Source organism: Otolemur garnettii, unplaced genomic scaffold (genome assembly GCF_000181295.1).
Source record: "Otolemur garnettii isolate 467f Iridium unplaced genomic scaffold, OtoGar3 scaffold00035, whole genome shotgun sequence".
In the NCBI taxonomy this organism is placed as follows: domain Eukaryota; kingdom Metazoa; phylum Chordata; class Mammalia; order Primates; family Galagidae; genus Otolemur; species Otolemur garnettii.
The window spans coordinates 8474663-8489743 of NW_003852430.1; the positions used below are offsets into that span (position 1 = coordinate 8474663).

The 15081-nt window shown below is 39.7% G+C and overlaps 1 protein-coding gene across 1 annotated transcript in view; it reads right to left on the reverse strand.

Annotated features, from left to right (window-relative positions):
* Positions 1-15081, reverse strand: part of EYS (eyes shut homolog (Drosophila)) — a 1547934-nt gene that overhangs the window by 122920 nt on the left and 1409933 nt on the right. Inside the window, exon 35 of the mRNA XM_012805052.1 lies at positions 1384-1556. Coding sequence (XP_012660506.1) covers positions 1384-1556 — 173 coding nt within the window. The remainder of the gene's footprint in view (positions 1-1383; positions 1557-15081) is intronic.

Consider the following 15081-nt stretch of genomic DNA (forward strand, 5'->3'; position numbering starts at 1 on the left):
AATAGAATGATTTTCCTTAGAAGCATGAGGTTTTTACACAAAAGGACAAGATTCCAATTCCATCCAAAGTCTATAATTTTTATCCTTTTGTAAAAATGACTTGTATAACTTCTAATATACACAGAATAAAATCCTGAGTACATCTTAACCTTTTCTGTCTTAACCCCTCCTCTCACTAGGTATCCGCAAATCCATTATCTCAATTCCCTTAAAAGACATATGTACCCAAAATTTCCATACCTTTTAATATAGATTATTCTTTCACTTAGTTTCAGTTTTCACACATCAGGGTGTAGTGACTAGCTTTTTAATAATTAGTCACAGGCTACCTCCATTTCTTTCATTTTGTGTGCTTGGGGTATTGGGCCCTGTGTTCACTTTGGTAACTTTATTCTAAAATTTGATACCACTATCACTGGTGCCAAAGGAGGAAATTTTGTTTTTTATTTTTATGGTGGAAATAAAGATAAGATAATTCTAGTCCTATGTTTAGTAAATATCAGTAATGATAAATTTTTATTATTTTTGAAAATATTTACAGACAATTTATTTCTGCATATTAAAGCTAACATTAAATTCTTAGGCAACTTACTTTATTTTTTTCAGCTTACTTTATTGCCCTCGGCAGAGTGCATGGCATCACAGCTCACAGCAACTTCCAGCTTTTGGGTTTAGGCAATTCTCTTGCCTCAGCCTCCTGAGTAGTTGGGACTACAGGCGCCTGGCACATGCCTGGCTATTTTTTGTTGTAGTTTGGCTGGGGCTGGATTCAAACCCGCCACCCTTGGTATATGGGGCCAGCACCCTACTTACTGAGCTACAGGCACCACCTGCAACTTATTTTTTAAAGGTAATCTATTACAACACCTTATAGCTTTTTGTAATTTATATTTCCCTCATCCTGAATTTCCTAAAGTGAGGCACATGGCTATTATATGTGACTTAGTTTCTTGATATGTAATAAGTTTGTTATGGGTTTTGTTATCTTTAAATGTAAAATAACTAGATATAGGCTTGTTAATATCATACTCTTAGTTTGCCAAAGTGACACAAGATAATTTGATTTTATATATTGCTCTTGATTTTCCTTGTTAATCTCTTATTATTAGATTGACACTGAGATTTCATAATAGAGAATTTTTCTGTAATCTAACCTCAGGGAAAACTCATTACCTTTTTTTATTGCAATTACTTGATGGGTATAAGAAATATTAGTGTAGTGATCACTCATTAATGAATCTTGTCTCCACTGACTTGAAGAGAACCAAGATAAATATTTGACATTTGGGTTAAATGAGGTGCTACCCTTGGTTCCCCTGAATGACTTCTATCCTCTTCACCCCTTGTTCCTGGGCTCTACACGGAATAATGAGATGCTCTTACCATCAGTGCAGAGGGGTCCGGACCTCCCGTACGGGCAGAGGCAGACGATATCTGTTCCGGATTTCAGAACACAGGTGGCACCGTAACCACATGGGTTGTTTTCACAACTCGCAAACTGGCATAACTTGCCTGAGTACAGTCTTGGACACTCACAGAACCAGTTTTCACTATCACTAGGAAGGGAAATCAATGAAAAAAACCCATTAAGAAACAATCAATATTATCCACACACAGACACACACACACATATGCCTGCACATACATATATAAATAAAATTAAAATTGCATCTTGTCTAATAAGTGGAGTTCTTCTCCTTTCTTTCCCAGTTCCAACTTTTGAGTATTTTTAGCTGTGTACTTTACATTGAAAGCAGATTAACAGCTTTATAGATTGTCTGGAACTGTGAATTCTATTTTAAGCCATCTATTTTTATTTTTGATTTATCTTATCTTTTATTTCACACTGGGTGCCTTTTCAGGGCTTCATTAAATATGTGTGTTGCTGCCTCAAAAAAGTGCATCAACTGTCTATTAGAAAAAAAATCTTAGGCTCGGCGCTCAGAGGAGAATTTTAAGCCTGTGATAAGCTCCCTACACTGAGGACAAAGTCCTTCAAGAGCAGCATTTGTGGTGATTCTGAAAATAAGGCACAGCAGGGAGCTGTAATGACTACACAACTCTCCAGCTTAAAAATATGGTTTGGTGGCCCCAGGCTGTCAGAACCCCATGAAAGCAAAGCTCAAGAAAAATACTCCTCTTACCTGCCAGGGAAGCATTCCCAGGAGGGCAAAGTAACTTAGAATTTGTTATTTCTGCCTCCTCGCATCCACTCCCCCCTTTTAAAGTAATAGTCGCCTTCATTTTCCTTTGCCAAACCCACCCCGCCAGCATTCTCAGCCCGTGATGGCGAGGAGGGACAGACTCCTTTCCTGGCGCCAGGCAGTGATTGATGCAGGATGGATTCCCCAGCCCACTAGGTCGACCTCTGCTGGAGTTGCTGGGGGTGTGCTCTGATTCTGCTGGGGTTTCTAAACTAGTAGGTACCGGTGGCATCTGCCTGTACAAAGGGAAGAGCCTAGCTGAGAGTAAGTAATGTGTAACAATGCAAGTGATAGATTATTGATGACACGTATATAAATTGGGTACCTGATCCAGCCATTACTCTGCAGTTATGTGAGGTATATGTTCCATCCTTTTTATTGTCACTTGCAATTAAATGAATGCCATTTAATATTAATGTTCTTTCCTTCTTGCCTTAGTTTACACATCTTGTCCTATATAAATATTTAGGGTTTTATTTTTTTCCTGCTTACATCTTCTCTTTTTATCCTGACTGCTAGCTAAGGGTAAGTGCCAGGACCAGCCCGTATAGTTAGGAAACTATCATATTAAGTTTTTATGACTCAGCCTTCAAGTCTAGTTGTAGATCTTGCCTATAATATGAAAATTTCCCCTTGCTATTCTCATCTGTGTGCTCTCTTAATATGTTCACTTATTTGAATTGCCTCACTCCAAAATAAATTTGCTTGTAAGAAAGGACCATTTCTTTTATAACAATGAGTACCTGACTCTGAAATGTGAGGGGTTTCTTTTTCCAAGAATGTCCTTTTTTTTGAGAGAGAGTCTTACTATGTCACCCTTGGTACAGTGCTATGGCATCACAGCTCACATCAACCTCAAACTCTTGGGTGTAAGTGATTCTCTTGCCTCAGCTTTCCAAGTAGATGGGACTATAGGCATCTGCCACAATGCCTGGCTATTTTTTTGTTGCAATTGTCATTGTTGTTTAGCAGGCCTGGGCTGGGTTTGAACCCACCTGCCTCCGTGTATGTGGCCAGCTCCCTAACCACTAAGCTACAGGAGCCGAGCCAGAATGTCCATATTTTTATATTAATTGTCCATGTTAGCTGGAGGAACCATTATAGAGAAAGTTTATGTATCAGATAGCCGGTAAAGTTTTGGTGGGGTATAAAGCTTTGAGACCTGAAGATTTCATCAACACATAAGACTTATCCTGGAAGTGATTAGTAACTTAATCATTTTATAACCTTCATGGCAACTGGTATATCATTTTATGTACAATAGATAAATATAGAATCTTCTAAGTTTTCAGATTTGGGAAAAATTATAGACCAATGCCACTAAGATGGTTTTAAATTATCCTATTCAAACTTTTCTAATTTCTGGACAATAAAACAATGTTTTGATCCAATGCTGTTCCCTGTTGCCTGAGAACAAACAGTGGTAAAAGCCTAGCCAGGCCTCCTGGAGGACACAGAGTTATCCTGTGACTGGGGTGACTTAAGGTAGTCTTCAGAAACTTATTACTGTTTAGGGTCCCGGATCAATCTAACGTAACTTAGCTCTCACTCGCCTAATTTGGAGCCAAACTCAGTTAGTAAGCACCTATACTCTGGCCGAAGTCCAGGGGTAGGTATGGTACTCTGGAACATTTCATTCCAGAAGGACCACAGTAGTCTCCCTCAGGTGAAGGACAGTGCCCCACATGTGAAAGTCAAACCATCTAAACCACATTGATTGATTGAAGAGCTTTAATCTTACAGATCTAAACAGACTGGAATTGGAGGAAAGATGCTTTTATGTTCAAAACCGAGGAAAGCAGGTCCTATTGATAAATCCAGGCTCATTTCCTCTTTTTGCTTCCCTCAAGTGCTGGGGGAGGTTGGTAGTGTAAGTTCAGGTGGAGATTACTGTGTGCAGGTAGCTAGATGATGATGATGATGAGAGAGAGAGGCAGAGAGATATTCTATAGAAAACTCTCCAAGAAAGGGGAAAATCACCTTATCCGGCTAACCAAGGGCAAGTGTACAGAACCCTCTGTGCACTTTGATATCTCATTAGCTCTTCATTAGAAAGTCAAGTCGGCTTTAACCAGTTGAGATTTTCCCGGATAATGATGTCTCTTTATATAGTACTTCACTGCAAAATGTACCTTGAAATTGCAACAGACTTCCTGGTGTGCCAGATATTTCACCAACAGTTACTTATTTTTTAAAAAATCTATCTTTGTTACCATGTTAAACCTGGACCTAAAGGGTTCTCCTGTCCAGATTTTCTAAAGATCATCATTAAATCAAAAATTCTTCAAAAGCTACGAGGTCTGCTATTTACGGTGTCACTTAAGCTGCTCTGATGTCTCTCCACATTCTGTACCAAAAGGCAATGTTGACCAAGAAAGGGAGTGGCCTACGACAACAACATTGATGGCCCTAAGTAAAGCAGGTGACTTCTGGAGAGGGACTGAGACACTGTCACCCTGCTTTGTTCAGTTTACTTTATGGGCTGCCATGCTGCTGTGGATTTACCTGGCACTGCTTACTACACTTGGGTATGAGAGACTACATGCACATGGAGCATATTTTTCTCACTGGAGAAAGTTTTAAGAATTTAATCCTTTACAAGACTGGCAAACCTAAAGAAGATTGTTTTGCAAAACTCCCTCTAAGGAAGTCAGAACATTTTTCCAAATTGAAGGTAGGTCTGGGGAAGAATGCAGATGTTGGTGAGGGTGTTACGTGCACACCGGAACACCATATGTTTTGTCAATTGCTGTCAACCCATATTTGCTGTGTTCCTAAATCACAGGCAGAGCCACGTGCCATGGGGTGAACAAAACTCACGTCTGCCCTCCTTGGAGGAGACAGGGTAAATGCCTGAACCCGATCTCTGTAAGACACAGCGTGTGTGACAGAGGAGTATGGATGGTGGCAGGGATATTAAGGTCTTAGCTCTGTGACATATGGATTCCGAGGACAGTAGTTTCTAAAGCTGGTCTGTGAACTGGCTTCACAAGATGTTGTTGCCAGAGAACTTCCTGTGTGTCTTTATAAATGCAGACTCCCATGCTCCCCTGGCCCTCTCAGGTTCTGATTTAAAAGTTCTGTGGTGAGTCTCAAAATTTTGCATCTTAAAAATGCCATCAAGAGACCCTTTTGCATAGCCTGCTTTGAGCTTAAGCTGGTTTCCCTGAGACAAATATTCTTTTATTCTTCCAGAATAAAATTTGGAGGGCATTTTTTAAAATCTTTTTGAGCTACATTTTAAATTTTGACTGACATATACCCGAAAGCATGATATTTATTCATTCAAGTACAAAGGTCAGAGGGTTTTTATTTTACCAGTGTCGCATCTGGTCTACTACATGTAAACTACATTTCACTATAACATGAAGGAGGAAAAAATTCACTCAGTCATTTGAAAGCTTAGTTTGAAAAATCCCACTTATCTAAGTGTATGCAAACATCTGTATGTTCTGGTACTGGAACTGCTACAGGATACTTGATTACAAGTCTAGGTCATGGTTAGAATATCAAGTGACTGTCATTAAGTTTCTACAGGTATTAGAAATTATCTTTAGACAAATTTAGCTGATTAAAAAAAAATCAAAGAAGCTGGCTTGAAAAGGATGCCCACTATTTATATAAGACAGCCCGATGACAGAAAATCTTCTAAAACTAGAAGAACTCCTACATGTATTAACTTGAAAAAATAAATAACTCTTTGTGTCTAACAGATCATTAGTGGGTTTCAAAGTTGGCCACCCACAGTGTCAAGAGAGATTCTCAGCAGGAAAGTCTACAGAAATGAATCCTTATGAATAACATCTCTAGATAGTTCTAAAAAACAAAATTGCTATTGGCGGAAACAACCCATCTCTATGTAAGGCCCTTCTATCTGAGTGACCACGGCCAGGCTTAGGAAGGAATGGTAATGAGATCCTGAGGAGCTGCGGTTCAGGAACTTGCATTCTGTTTTCATGGATTTTATACCAACATGGCAAGAGTCTGCTAATTACAAAGAAATATTTCTTACCATCAAAAATCTGCCTTAAAAATTTTGAAGTCCTGTACAATGATGTGTCAGCTGTGTGTGGTGACGCATACTCTGGCACCGTGGGTGATTTTTCGTTTTGTTCTAGGATCTGTCCAATCCTTTCCTTTCTTCCTTCCCTTCCCTCCCCTTCTCTCCTCTCCCCTCCCCTTCCCTTCCCTTCCCTTCCCTTCCTTTCCTTTCTTTTCTTTTCCTTTCCCTCTTTCCCTTCTTCCCTCCCTCCCCTCCTCTCTCTTCTTTAAAATGGTTTCATTGGTAAAGGAAGATGAAATGTTTTTCCATTTTTTTTTTTTTTTTTGCCTTGTGATCCTCTAAGTTCTTATGAAATGAAGTTTTGCTTCCAAGGCAGGCAACTCATAAATATCACCCCCCAAAGAGGGAGCTAGCATAATGAAAGTGGCCATTATCTAAGTAAGTTGATGAGATATGTATAAGAATTTGCCTAGAACGGTACTTGGCAGTGATCAGGAGGAGAGCGTAGATGAACATGTTAGTTGAGTCTGAATCAGTTTACGGTGGGACATGAGCAACATGATGGATTCTATTCCAAAGAAAAGTGGGCTAGGGAAAAAGAAAGACATGGGAGTTTTTGGAAGGTAAGATAGTAAAAGAGGGCCAGAGGTGGTGGCTCACGCCTGTAAGCCTTGCACTCTGGGCGGCTGAGGTGGGTGGTTGCTTGAACTTAGGAGTTTAAGATCAGCCTGAGCAAGAGGGGGACCCTGTTTCTACTAAAAATATAAAAATTAGCCAAGCATGGTGCCTGTGTAGTCCCCGCTACTCAAGAGGCTGAGGCAAGAGAATCACTTGAGCTCAAGAGCTTGAAGTTGCTGTGAGCTATGACGCCATGGCACGCTATCAAAGGTGACAAAGTGAGACTGTCAAAAAAAAGAAAAGAAATACTAAAACAATGCATTAGTAATTTTTTTGAATGAATGTATCAATTGAGTATCTAAAATTACGTCCTACCGTGACAACATGCCTCAGGATATTGCAATTAGACTTTGTGCCCAAACAACAGTGCCGTAACAGACATTGTCACTCTGCTCACTGCAGAGTTAGCAAGTCTCGAGCCCCTGCATGGTAAGGGCAATTTGAGCAGGATTCAACACAAGAGATTCAGTAAATGCAGTGCTCTGTAGCTCCAGAGCTCCCAGGTAATTTTCTATAAAGATAATGTGCCTAATTGGAGGCTATTTAAGGCTAGTAGAGTTGGTATAAGCTTTGTAAATGCTATTTTAACTCCTACTAAAAAAGAAATAAAAACTCTCTTAAAGCACTTAAACCAACAAAGTGCCATTTTGCCCATCCTCTTGACCTTAGTCATGTTCACGCACACACAATTCCCACTCAGCTGTTACCATGGTGGAGTCCACTCTTGCCAGGAAGATGGAAACACAGCAAATAATTTTGATGGTTGTTCTTTTCTGACATAAAAAGTTATTTATAAGATTGCTGTGACTAAACATTAGGGGTAATAAATAACAACTCTCTAGAAATGTACGCATTTATGAGCACAAAACATTCTGTACGGGCCTTGATACGTTCTTATGTTGAATTGCAACAAGAAATTTAATTTTTGGCTGCTTCTCATTCGTTCCACATCCTCCCTTTTGCTGCTCTCTGTGATTCCATGGTGGGTTGGGAAAGAACAAAAAATGTAGGGGTGCTCTTGTGCCTAAATGCGTTGAATTGGCAGGCTTGGTCTTAGAGTACAGTTAGCACCTGCCGCAGGGCAAGTAGGTGACAGTCCCAACTGTCTCAAATCTCTTTATGTAGAGTCAGCATCCTGAACCATGTAAACCAGAGATTACTAACTGGAAAGATGCCTACCTTTTGAACCACATGGAATATTTAGATTATAATTTTGAAGCCAAGACACAGGGTTGGATGCACAATTTTAAGGTCCAGTGTAGAATTCAGCACGCAGTATTCACCCACAAGACGAGAGATCGTTTCCTTGGTTCCCAGCCTGGTTTAGCTCTTTACCTCACACGGCTTCCTCCCGTTAGCATAGCTACACATTTCTGTTGTCCTATTACTGCAGACATCCCCAACTCATGTTTTAAAATATTTGCCTTAATTTTGGTTTTCACTCCTTCTATTTTTCTGTTCAGATCTTTCTCGGTCTCTACAAGAGGTCTGACAATTGAGTTCGCGAACTCATCCTAGAAAAAGTGCTACCTGCCTCATGCTGAATATCTCTGTGGCCGAGTGAGTGTTCCCCGCAGTTCCTTGGGGGACATCCCATTAAGAGAGGTCCACCCGGCCCCACCTAGCTCTCCAGCTAAAGGGTAAGGTGTTTCAGTGGGCAAATTCTCAGCAACTTTTTAGCAGCACCTCCAAATGTGGCTTTCCAGTGAGTTCTGGTGGCCTAGTGAGTGGTTTAACATCGCTTCACAGATGCCCTAGTGGGCACGGGGTTAGCAAGTTCAGTAGCATCTCTGTGGGTGTCTTCTCAGAGAGCTTCCTAGCACCCCAGAAAGTGGTATACTAGTATGTGTCTTTAGACCCCAGTGGGTGGCTTATTCTTTACCAGTCTTTTTTTTTTTTTGCCTTTTTTTTTATTAAATGATAATTCTGTACATTAATGCAATTCTGGGGTACAGTGTGGTGTTTTCACATATAATTTGAAATATTTTCATCAAACTGGTTAACATAGCCTTCATGTCATTTTCTTAGTTATTAAGACGTTCATATTCTACTCTTAGATTCACTTGTACCCTTATAAGATAAACCATAGAAGTGATCCCTCCAATCACCCTCCTTCCACCCATTCCCTTCACCCCTTTCCCTCCCCCTTCCCCGTATTCTTAGGCTGTTATTAGGTTATAGATTTCATATAAAAGCTATAAATTAATTTCATAATAGGGCTGTGGACATTGGATACTTTTTCTTCCATTCCTGTGATACTTTGCTAAGAAGAACACTTTCCAGCTCCATCCATGTAAACATGAAGGACGTAAAGTCTCCATCTTTCTTTATGGCTGCATAGTATTCCATGGTGTACATATACCACAGTTTGTTGATCAATTCATGGATTGATGGGCACTTGGGCTTCTTCCATGACTTGAAAATTATGAATTGGGCTGCAACAAACATTCTGATACAAATATTTTTGCTGTAATGTGATTTTTGGTCTGCTGGGTATATACCTAATAAAGGAATTGCAGGGTCAAATGGCAGGTCTACTTTTAGTCTTTACCAGTCTTGACCTGTAGCATCCCAATGAGTTTTTCTGTCATCCAATGGCCACAATCTCTCCAACATGGTCTATACGAGTCTCTCTGAGTGTGTGCATCTTTGTGTACGTGTGTGTGCACCTTCCAATTTGTTCTGTTTTGGAGTACTCCTCCTCAGCCTTAGAGGCAGGAACGGCTCTCTACACCCACCATGCCTGAAATCTTTCATGTACTCTTTACTACTTAGAAGTTCATTTCCTGCCATTAGTCAAGGATTCTTCATATTAAAGTTTCCTAAATTACTGTGGTGGCTTAGTCTCCTGAGCAGAGTTATATGTAGACATCTAAGCTGACAAGTAGATGAAACCAGTGGAGGTGGACACAGAGAGGAATGATTTAAGAGCTTCTTAGGGAGAAAATATCTGTTTAACTTGATGAATGGTTACGGTTTTGGGAAACTGAGTAGATTTTGATGCCATTCCTGGAACTGAAGAATACAGATTCAGAAATGTTATACATACATTATTTGAAGCCTCCATAGACATGCTAGTGAATATGTTAGGTGGCGTGAACGAGTCCCTTTTAGCTTAAATGAATGCAATATCTTTTCTCTTATAAATGCAGTCGTCGTGTATGAAGTAGCTGTTCTTCCTGAGGACAGTGTGGTGAGCTTCTTGGGTGAAGTTGTGAAGGTGGAAAGGATGTCCATGAGAGAGAGCTGGCTGAACAGAAAGCATCCCAGAGCATTTTCATGACATTGATGATGATGATTCATTATAAATTGAAGCTCTGTGTTGAGTCCCAGACCAGACAGGATGATAGCCAGGGTCTCTCCCAGGCAAACCACTGGATGGTTGCCCTCTATTTGGGGTCATAAGAATTTTTTCTTAACCTATCATTGTACTGAAAATGTATTAATTAGATATATAGAGTTTCCATCTAATTCTGAAGTAGAAAGGCTTTGATTTTAACTATTATATTATTTGGAAACTCATTTGATTAGGGTTCAAATATGATCTTAGAGTAATATTTTTGTGTAAAGCTGATGAAACTGAGATACACACTAAGCTCAGAGAACTGGAAACAGTTTTCCTGAAGAAGAGATTACTGATAACAAGTCACTGTCTTGCTGTCGTTGAAATAATGGGTTCCCCTCCCCTTTCTTTCTTTCTTCTTCTTTTTTTTTTTTTTTTTTTTGGCAGTTTTTGGCCAGGGCTGGGTTTGAACCCACCACCTCAGGCATATGGGGCTGGTGCCCTATCCCTTGAGCCACAGGCACCACGCTTCTTTCTTTCTTTTTTAAACCCGAAAGAGATAATTTGAGATTTCAATGCACATGTACAGGAGGTTGAAAGTGGCTTGAGGCCTTTTCAATTAAAAGATTTAGTCTGCAGCTTCTTTGCACTGGAAAAGATGAAATCTCTTCTCGGAATCTGTTGACATGGTGTTAAAATGGATTGTGCTATTTCTTTAAAAACCATGTACAATGTCCAGAGTCCTCATCAAAAGTTATTCTGGCTGCAGGCAAGCTTCTCAGTTCCATAACCTTGTGGATGGTAAATGACAGTTTTAAAAGGCACTTATACCTAGTTAACACTTTTCTTTGGACACTTTCTTAGATGTGACAATTTTCTTTCATATTAAATGGATAAAAGACAAAAAGAAGAAACAGTCAACATTCCCTGCTGTTTCAATAGTTTCAATTAGTTTCTTTCCCCTGAATTGCTCCATCAGATGGGCCAGATAAGATTTCACTATTTGGGGGGATCGTTTTAAGCTTCTTTTCTAGCAGTTTGTTATTTTTAAAGCTCTAATGATTCACTATAAAATGCATCTCCATCTGCAGGAAGCAATTCCTAAATTGCTTCACTCAACAAATCCAAAACTGCTCAGCTCACTATAGCACAGAAATAAAACTGGTTTGGAAAGGGATTACCTATCGGGTGCAGAAAACCTCTTCTGAGATAGGCTATGGCACGGAATAGTTATCTGCATGCCAGAGTGATCTTGTATTTTATTTTTTAGTAAGTATACTTCATTTGAAGTTTTGTTTCATTGAACTATTTATTGGTAAAAAATATTATATATCCTGGTAGCTAATGTGTGTATGTATATAAGCTCATCAAAAGGTATTTTGTATTTTATATATAAATATATAAATAAATTATGAGTTGTTGCAAACTCTTCAGTTCAAACTAATTGAAATTTCCTAAATTGTGTTTGAATAGACACATGTTTAAATACCATTTTCTCAAAATTTGTTAAATCTTAAGTTTGAATTCATTCTGAATTCATTTCATTTGAAGTTAATCTCTCCCTCCTATCCCCCACTCCCAGGGTACACATATGCAAAATATTAGTGTTCTCCCTGGAGATGTTGTTTCCATTACTCATATAATAGAGTTGAATTTTTAGCATGGATATCATATACAATAGTGCATAAAATGGGTCAAACCTTTTTTGTTTATCTTTGTTGTTTTCAATCTAATTAAAGTAAAATAGAAACAAGAAAAAGTGCCATGCAAGGGACGCAAAGTTGTTTGCTAGTTTAATCACTGTGGGAAGCTGTTGTTATCATTGAGACTAAGAGAAGGTTAACTATTCTATAGGATTTTTAAGGATGGGGCACAATTTATCTTAATACTGTGTCAGCATTTTCCCAGAAACTGATTTAGCCTCTTGCAGTAGAAAGAAGAGAGGTAGTAGAACTTTTAATTGAAAAATCCTGCAGCTACTTTCAACCTTTGATATCTAAAATCAAGTTATCTCTTTCTAAAAAAAATAAAAAAGAACTAAGCTAACCTGGGAGTTGTTCAGAAGTCATTGGTTACTAAAAGTATTGTTAGTGGCTGTGCCGATTCCTTCAGGAAACCTCTAGGCATGAAGATAAGAATATAGAAAACAGGTTATTTAAGGGATACTATTTTTTTAGTTACAAAAAGAGATGTCACTCAAGTCTCCAATAAATAGCTTTATAGAAATATTTTTTAGGGATATGCAAAGTCAGGGCTGTGACACTGTGTTTGGTTTTATACTGAAGTTCCCTGAAGGTGTTACATAAGGCTCTATGAGTGGCAAAAGAACAAGCCTTCAACCCAGCCTGCCATGCCCCAACCAGAGCTTTTTAGCTTTTGTGACCAGATGAAGAGGGTCTGGCCACCTGTCACTGTCAGCCAATATGAAGAGAGGGAGACAGGTCCACCAAATTTGTCAGAAGGCCAGGATTCTGGAGAATAGTTAGGGTAGCCTCTCTAAGACTGTTCTGTTCTACTATTTCCAAAAATCACAATTTTACTCATAAAAGTTCAAAGCAAAGACCACATTAACCCTTATTCTGGCTAATAATCAGCGTAACTCAGTGACCTATTACGACATTCCAATCTCCTAAGAGTCAATCTCCTAAGTCAATCCACTTAAAGTACTCAAGATAGGCATTTTTAGGGTGGGACTTACTTTACAAAGCAGTAAGAATGGGAGATGGGGGTGAAGGTCAGGCAGGACCTAAACTGACTGACTAGAGGTGTCACGGCCGCCCTGCTTGGCTGACTGCATCTTATTCTCACTACTTGTGCTTGCCCTTTGATCTTCTGTCCCTCATTCCTTCACTCTCTTGGCATTTCCTGGACTTCTCTATGCCAGGCACTTCCGGGCACTGTAACATTGTGGTGGATAAAATAGACAGAGTCTCATTGTGCACTGAATTTACAATCCAGGTGGGGAGACAGGAATTAAGCAACTCGGTGTGAAGTGATAAATTGTGTTAGGCACTAGCAAGAAAATTACATGGTACTGTAGGAAGGCTCAGCTGGGGGCCTGGTTTAGATGGGTGGTGAGGGGAGAATTATCAGTGGAGTGAACAATTAAGCTGAAATATAAATAATGAGAAATTGGGGTAGGTGAAGAGTGAGTGTTTCAGCTTGGAGCCCATAGCTCAGTGGTTAGGGCACTGGCCCCATACACCAGGGCTGGTGGGTTCAAATGCAGGCTGAGCCTGCTAAACAACAATAACAACTATAACAAAAAAATAGCCAAGAATTGTGGGTGCCTGTAGTCCCAGCTACTTGGGAGGTTGAGGCAAGAGAATTACTTAAGCCCAAGAGTTTGAGGTTGCTATGAGCTGTGAAATCATGGCACTCTACCCAGGGTGACAGCTTGAGATTCTGTCTCCAAAAATCAAAACAAACAACAAAAAAAGAGTGAGTATTTCAACCATGAACAACATATATGAAAATCCAGATATGAGTGAAAGTCTGACTTATCCCAGGACTTGAAAGTAGCCATTTTTGCTTACAGTTCAGAGAAGGGGAGAAGATTTGAAGAACCAGAGACCAACCAGATCATACAGGGATGTCTCTGATTTGATATCAAAATATATTCAACATTTAACTGAAACATAATTAGTATGTCCCCCCTTCTAGCAGGTGACTAAGGCAAATCTATGAAAAATTCTACATCATAACATAGGGTTCCCCCTTGTTTGAAGGACTGATTGAAGCAGTAATCAGTCATAACACTTGTCAGCTCTTAAAGCAATGACTTCCTATTCCTTTTGGAAGGAATCCAGCTTCCTTACTAGGCACACAGGCTGGGCATGACCTGGCCCAGGTCCCTCTGTGACCTTCCTCTCCCCACTCACTCACCATGCACTGCTACACCTGCTCTTGCTGGACGCGGGACATGACCACGGCCTCAAGTGACTTTGGAGGTACCTATGCTGGACACAGAGGTGGCAGCGGAACAGAACTCCCATGGCAATGACGCTATAATTCTTTCCGTTACTTTGCCTCTGTGGGCCTTCCTCCCCACAGTCTTTTGCTTGCTCCTTGGGCATCGCCTCCAACAAGCTGCTTGAGTCTAATCCTGGGGCACAGTCATGGCTTGTAAGAGGAATCCAGGGTATGACCCTGATCCTTTTGTTTTGGAAACATTCTGTGTTTGTTCCCCATTTGGCCCTTTGTGCTTTGCCTAGAACCGTCTTTCTCTTTCTCGTGATCTTTGCATGGAGAAGTCTTTTCATCATTCCGTTTCAGTCTCAATGATATCGCTTGGGAAGAGCTTTCTCTCTAATCAAGCGGTACCTCCAGCTGGTTATCTTTTTTCTTGCATAACTCCTACGGGGCTTATCATACCTGATTACTTTTGAAATGCCCCTATTTTCTTATTAATTTTATTATACATTTATTTGTGCTTAGAATACAAGCTCAGGAGAGCAGAATCTTTACTATACTGTGAAGAATAGTGTTCACAACGCCTAGAACAATGGCTAGCATGTAATAATTATGCAATAAGTATGTGTTGAAGGAATTAACACGGGAAGTTCTATGTGTTTTGAATGTGAGATAATAAAGCTTAGAATGTAACACTTCTATTAAGGCCATGCATTTGAAATAATCTCCTAAGGTGGTCCTACTATCGAGGAGGTGCAAGTGAAGTTTCTATCAAGTAAATGAAAAGAGAACAAAAGGAAATCTGAATTTTTTAGTGGAGACTTCTTTTGTTGATAACTTTCCACTTAATTTTACTAAGATGTCTTGACTGACTAGTGATTCTTCCTGTGAGAGAGAGTGTGAACTCTTGGGAGGAATAGGGAGGCTTTGGGTATGGAAATCTTATATATCTTCATTTGGATTGTGATTACTGGGTGTGTACATAGGTAGAAATGTACTGA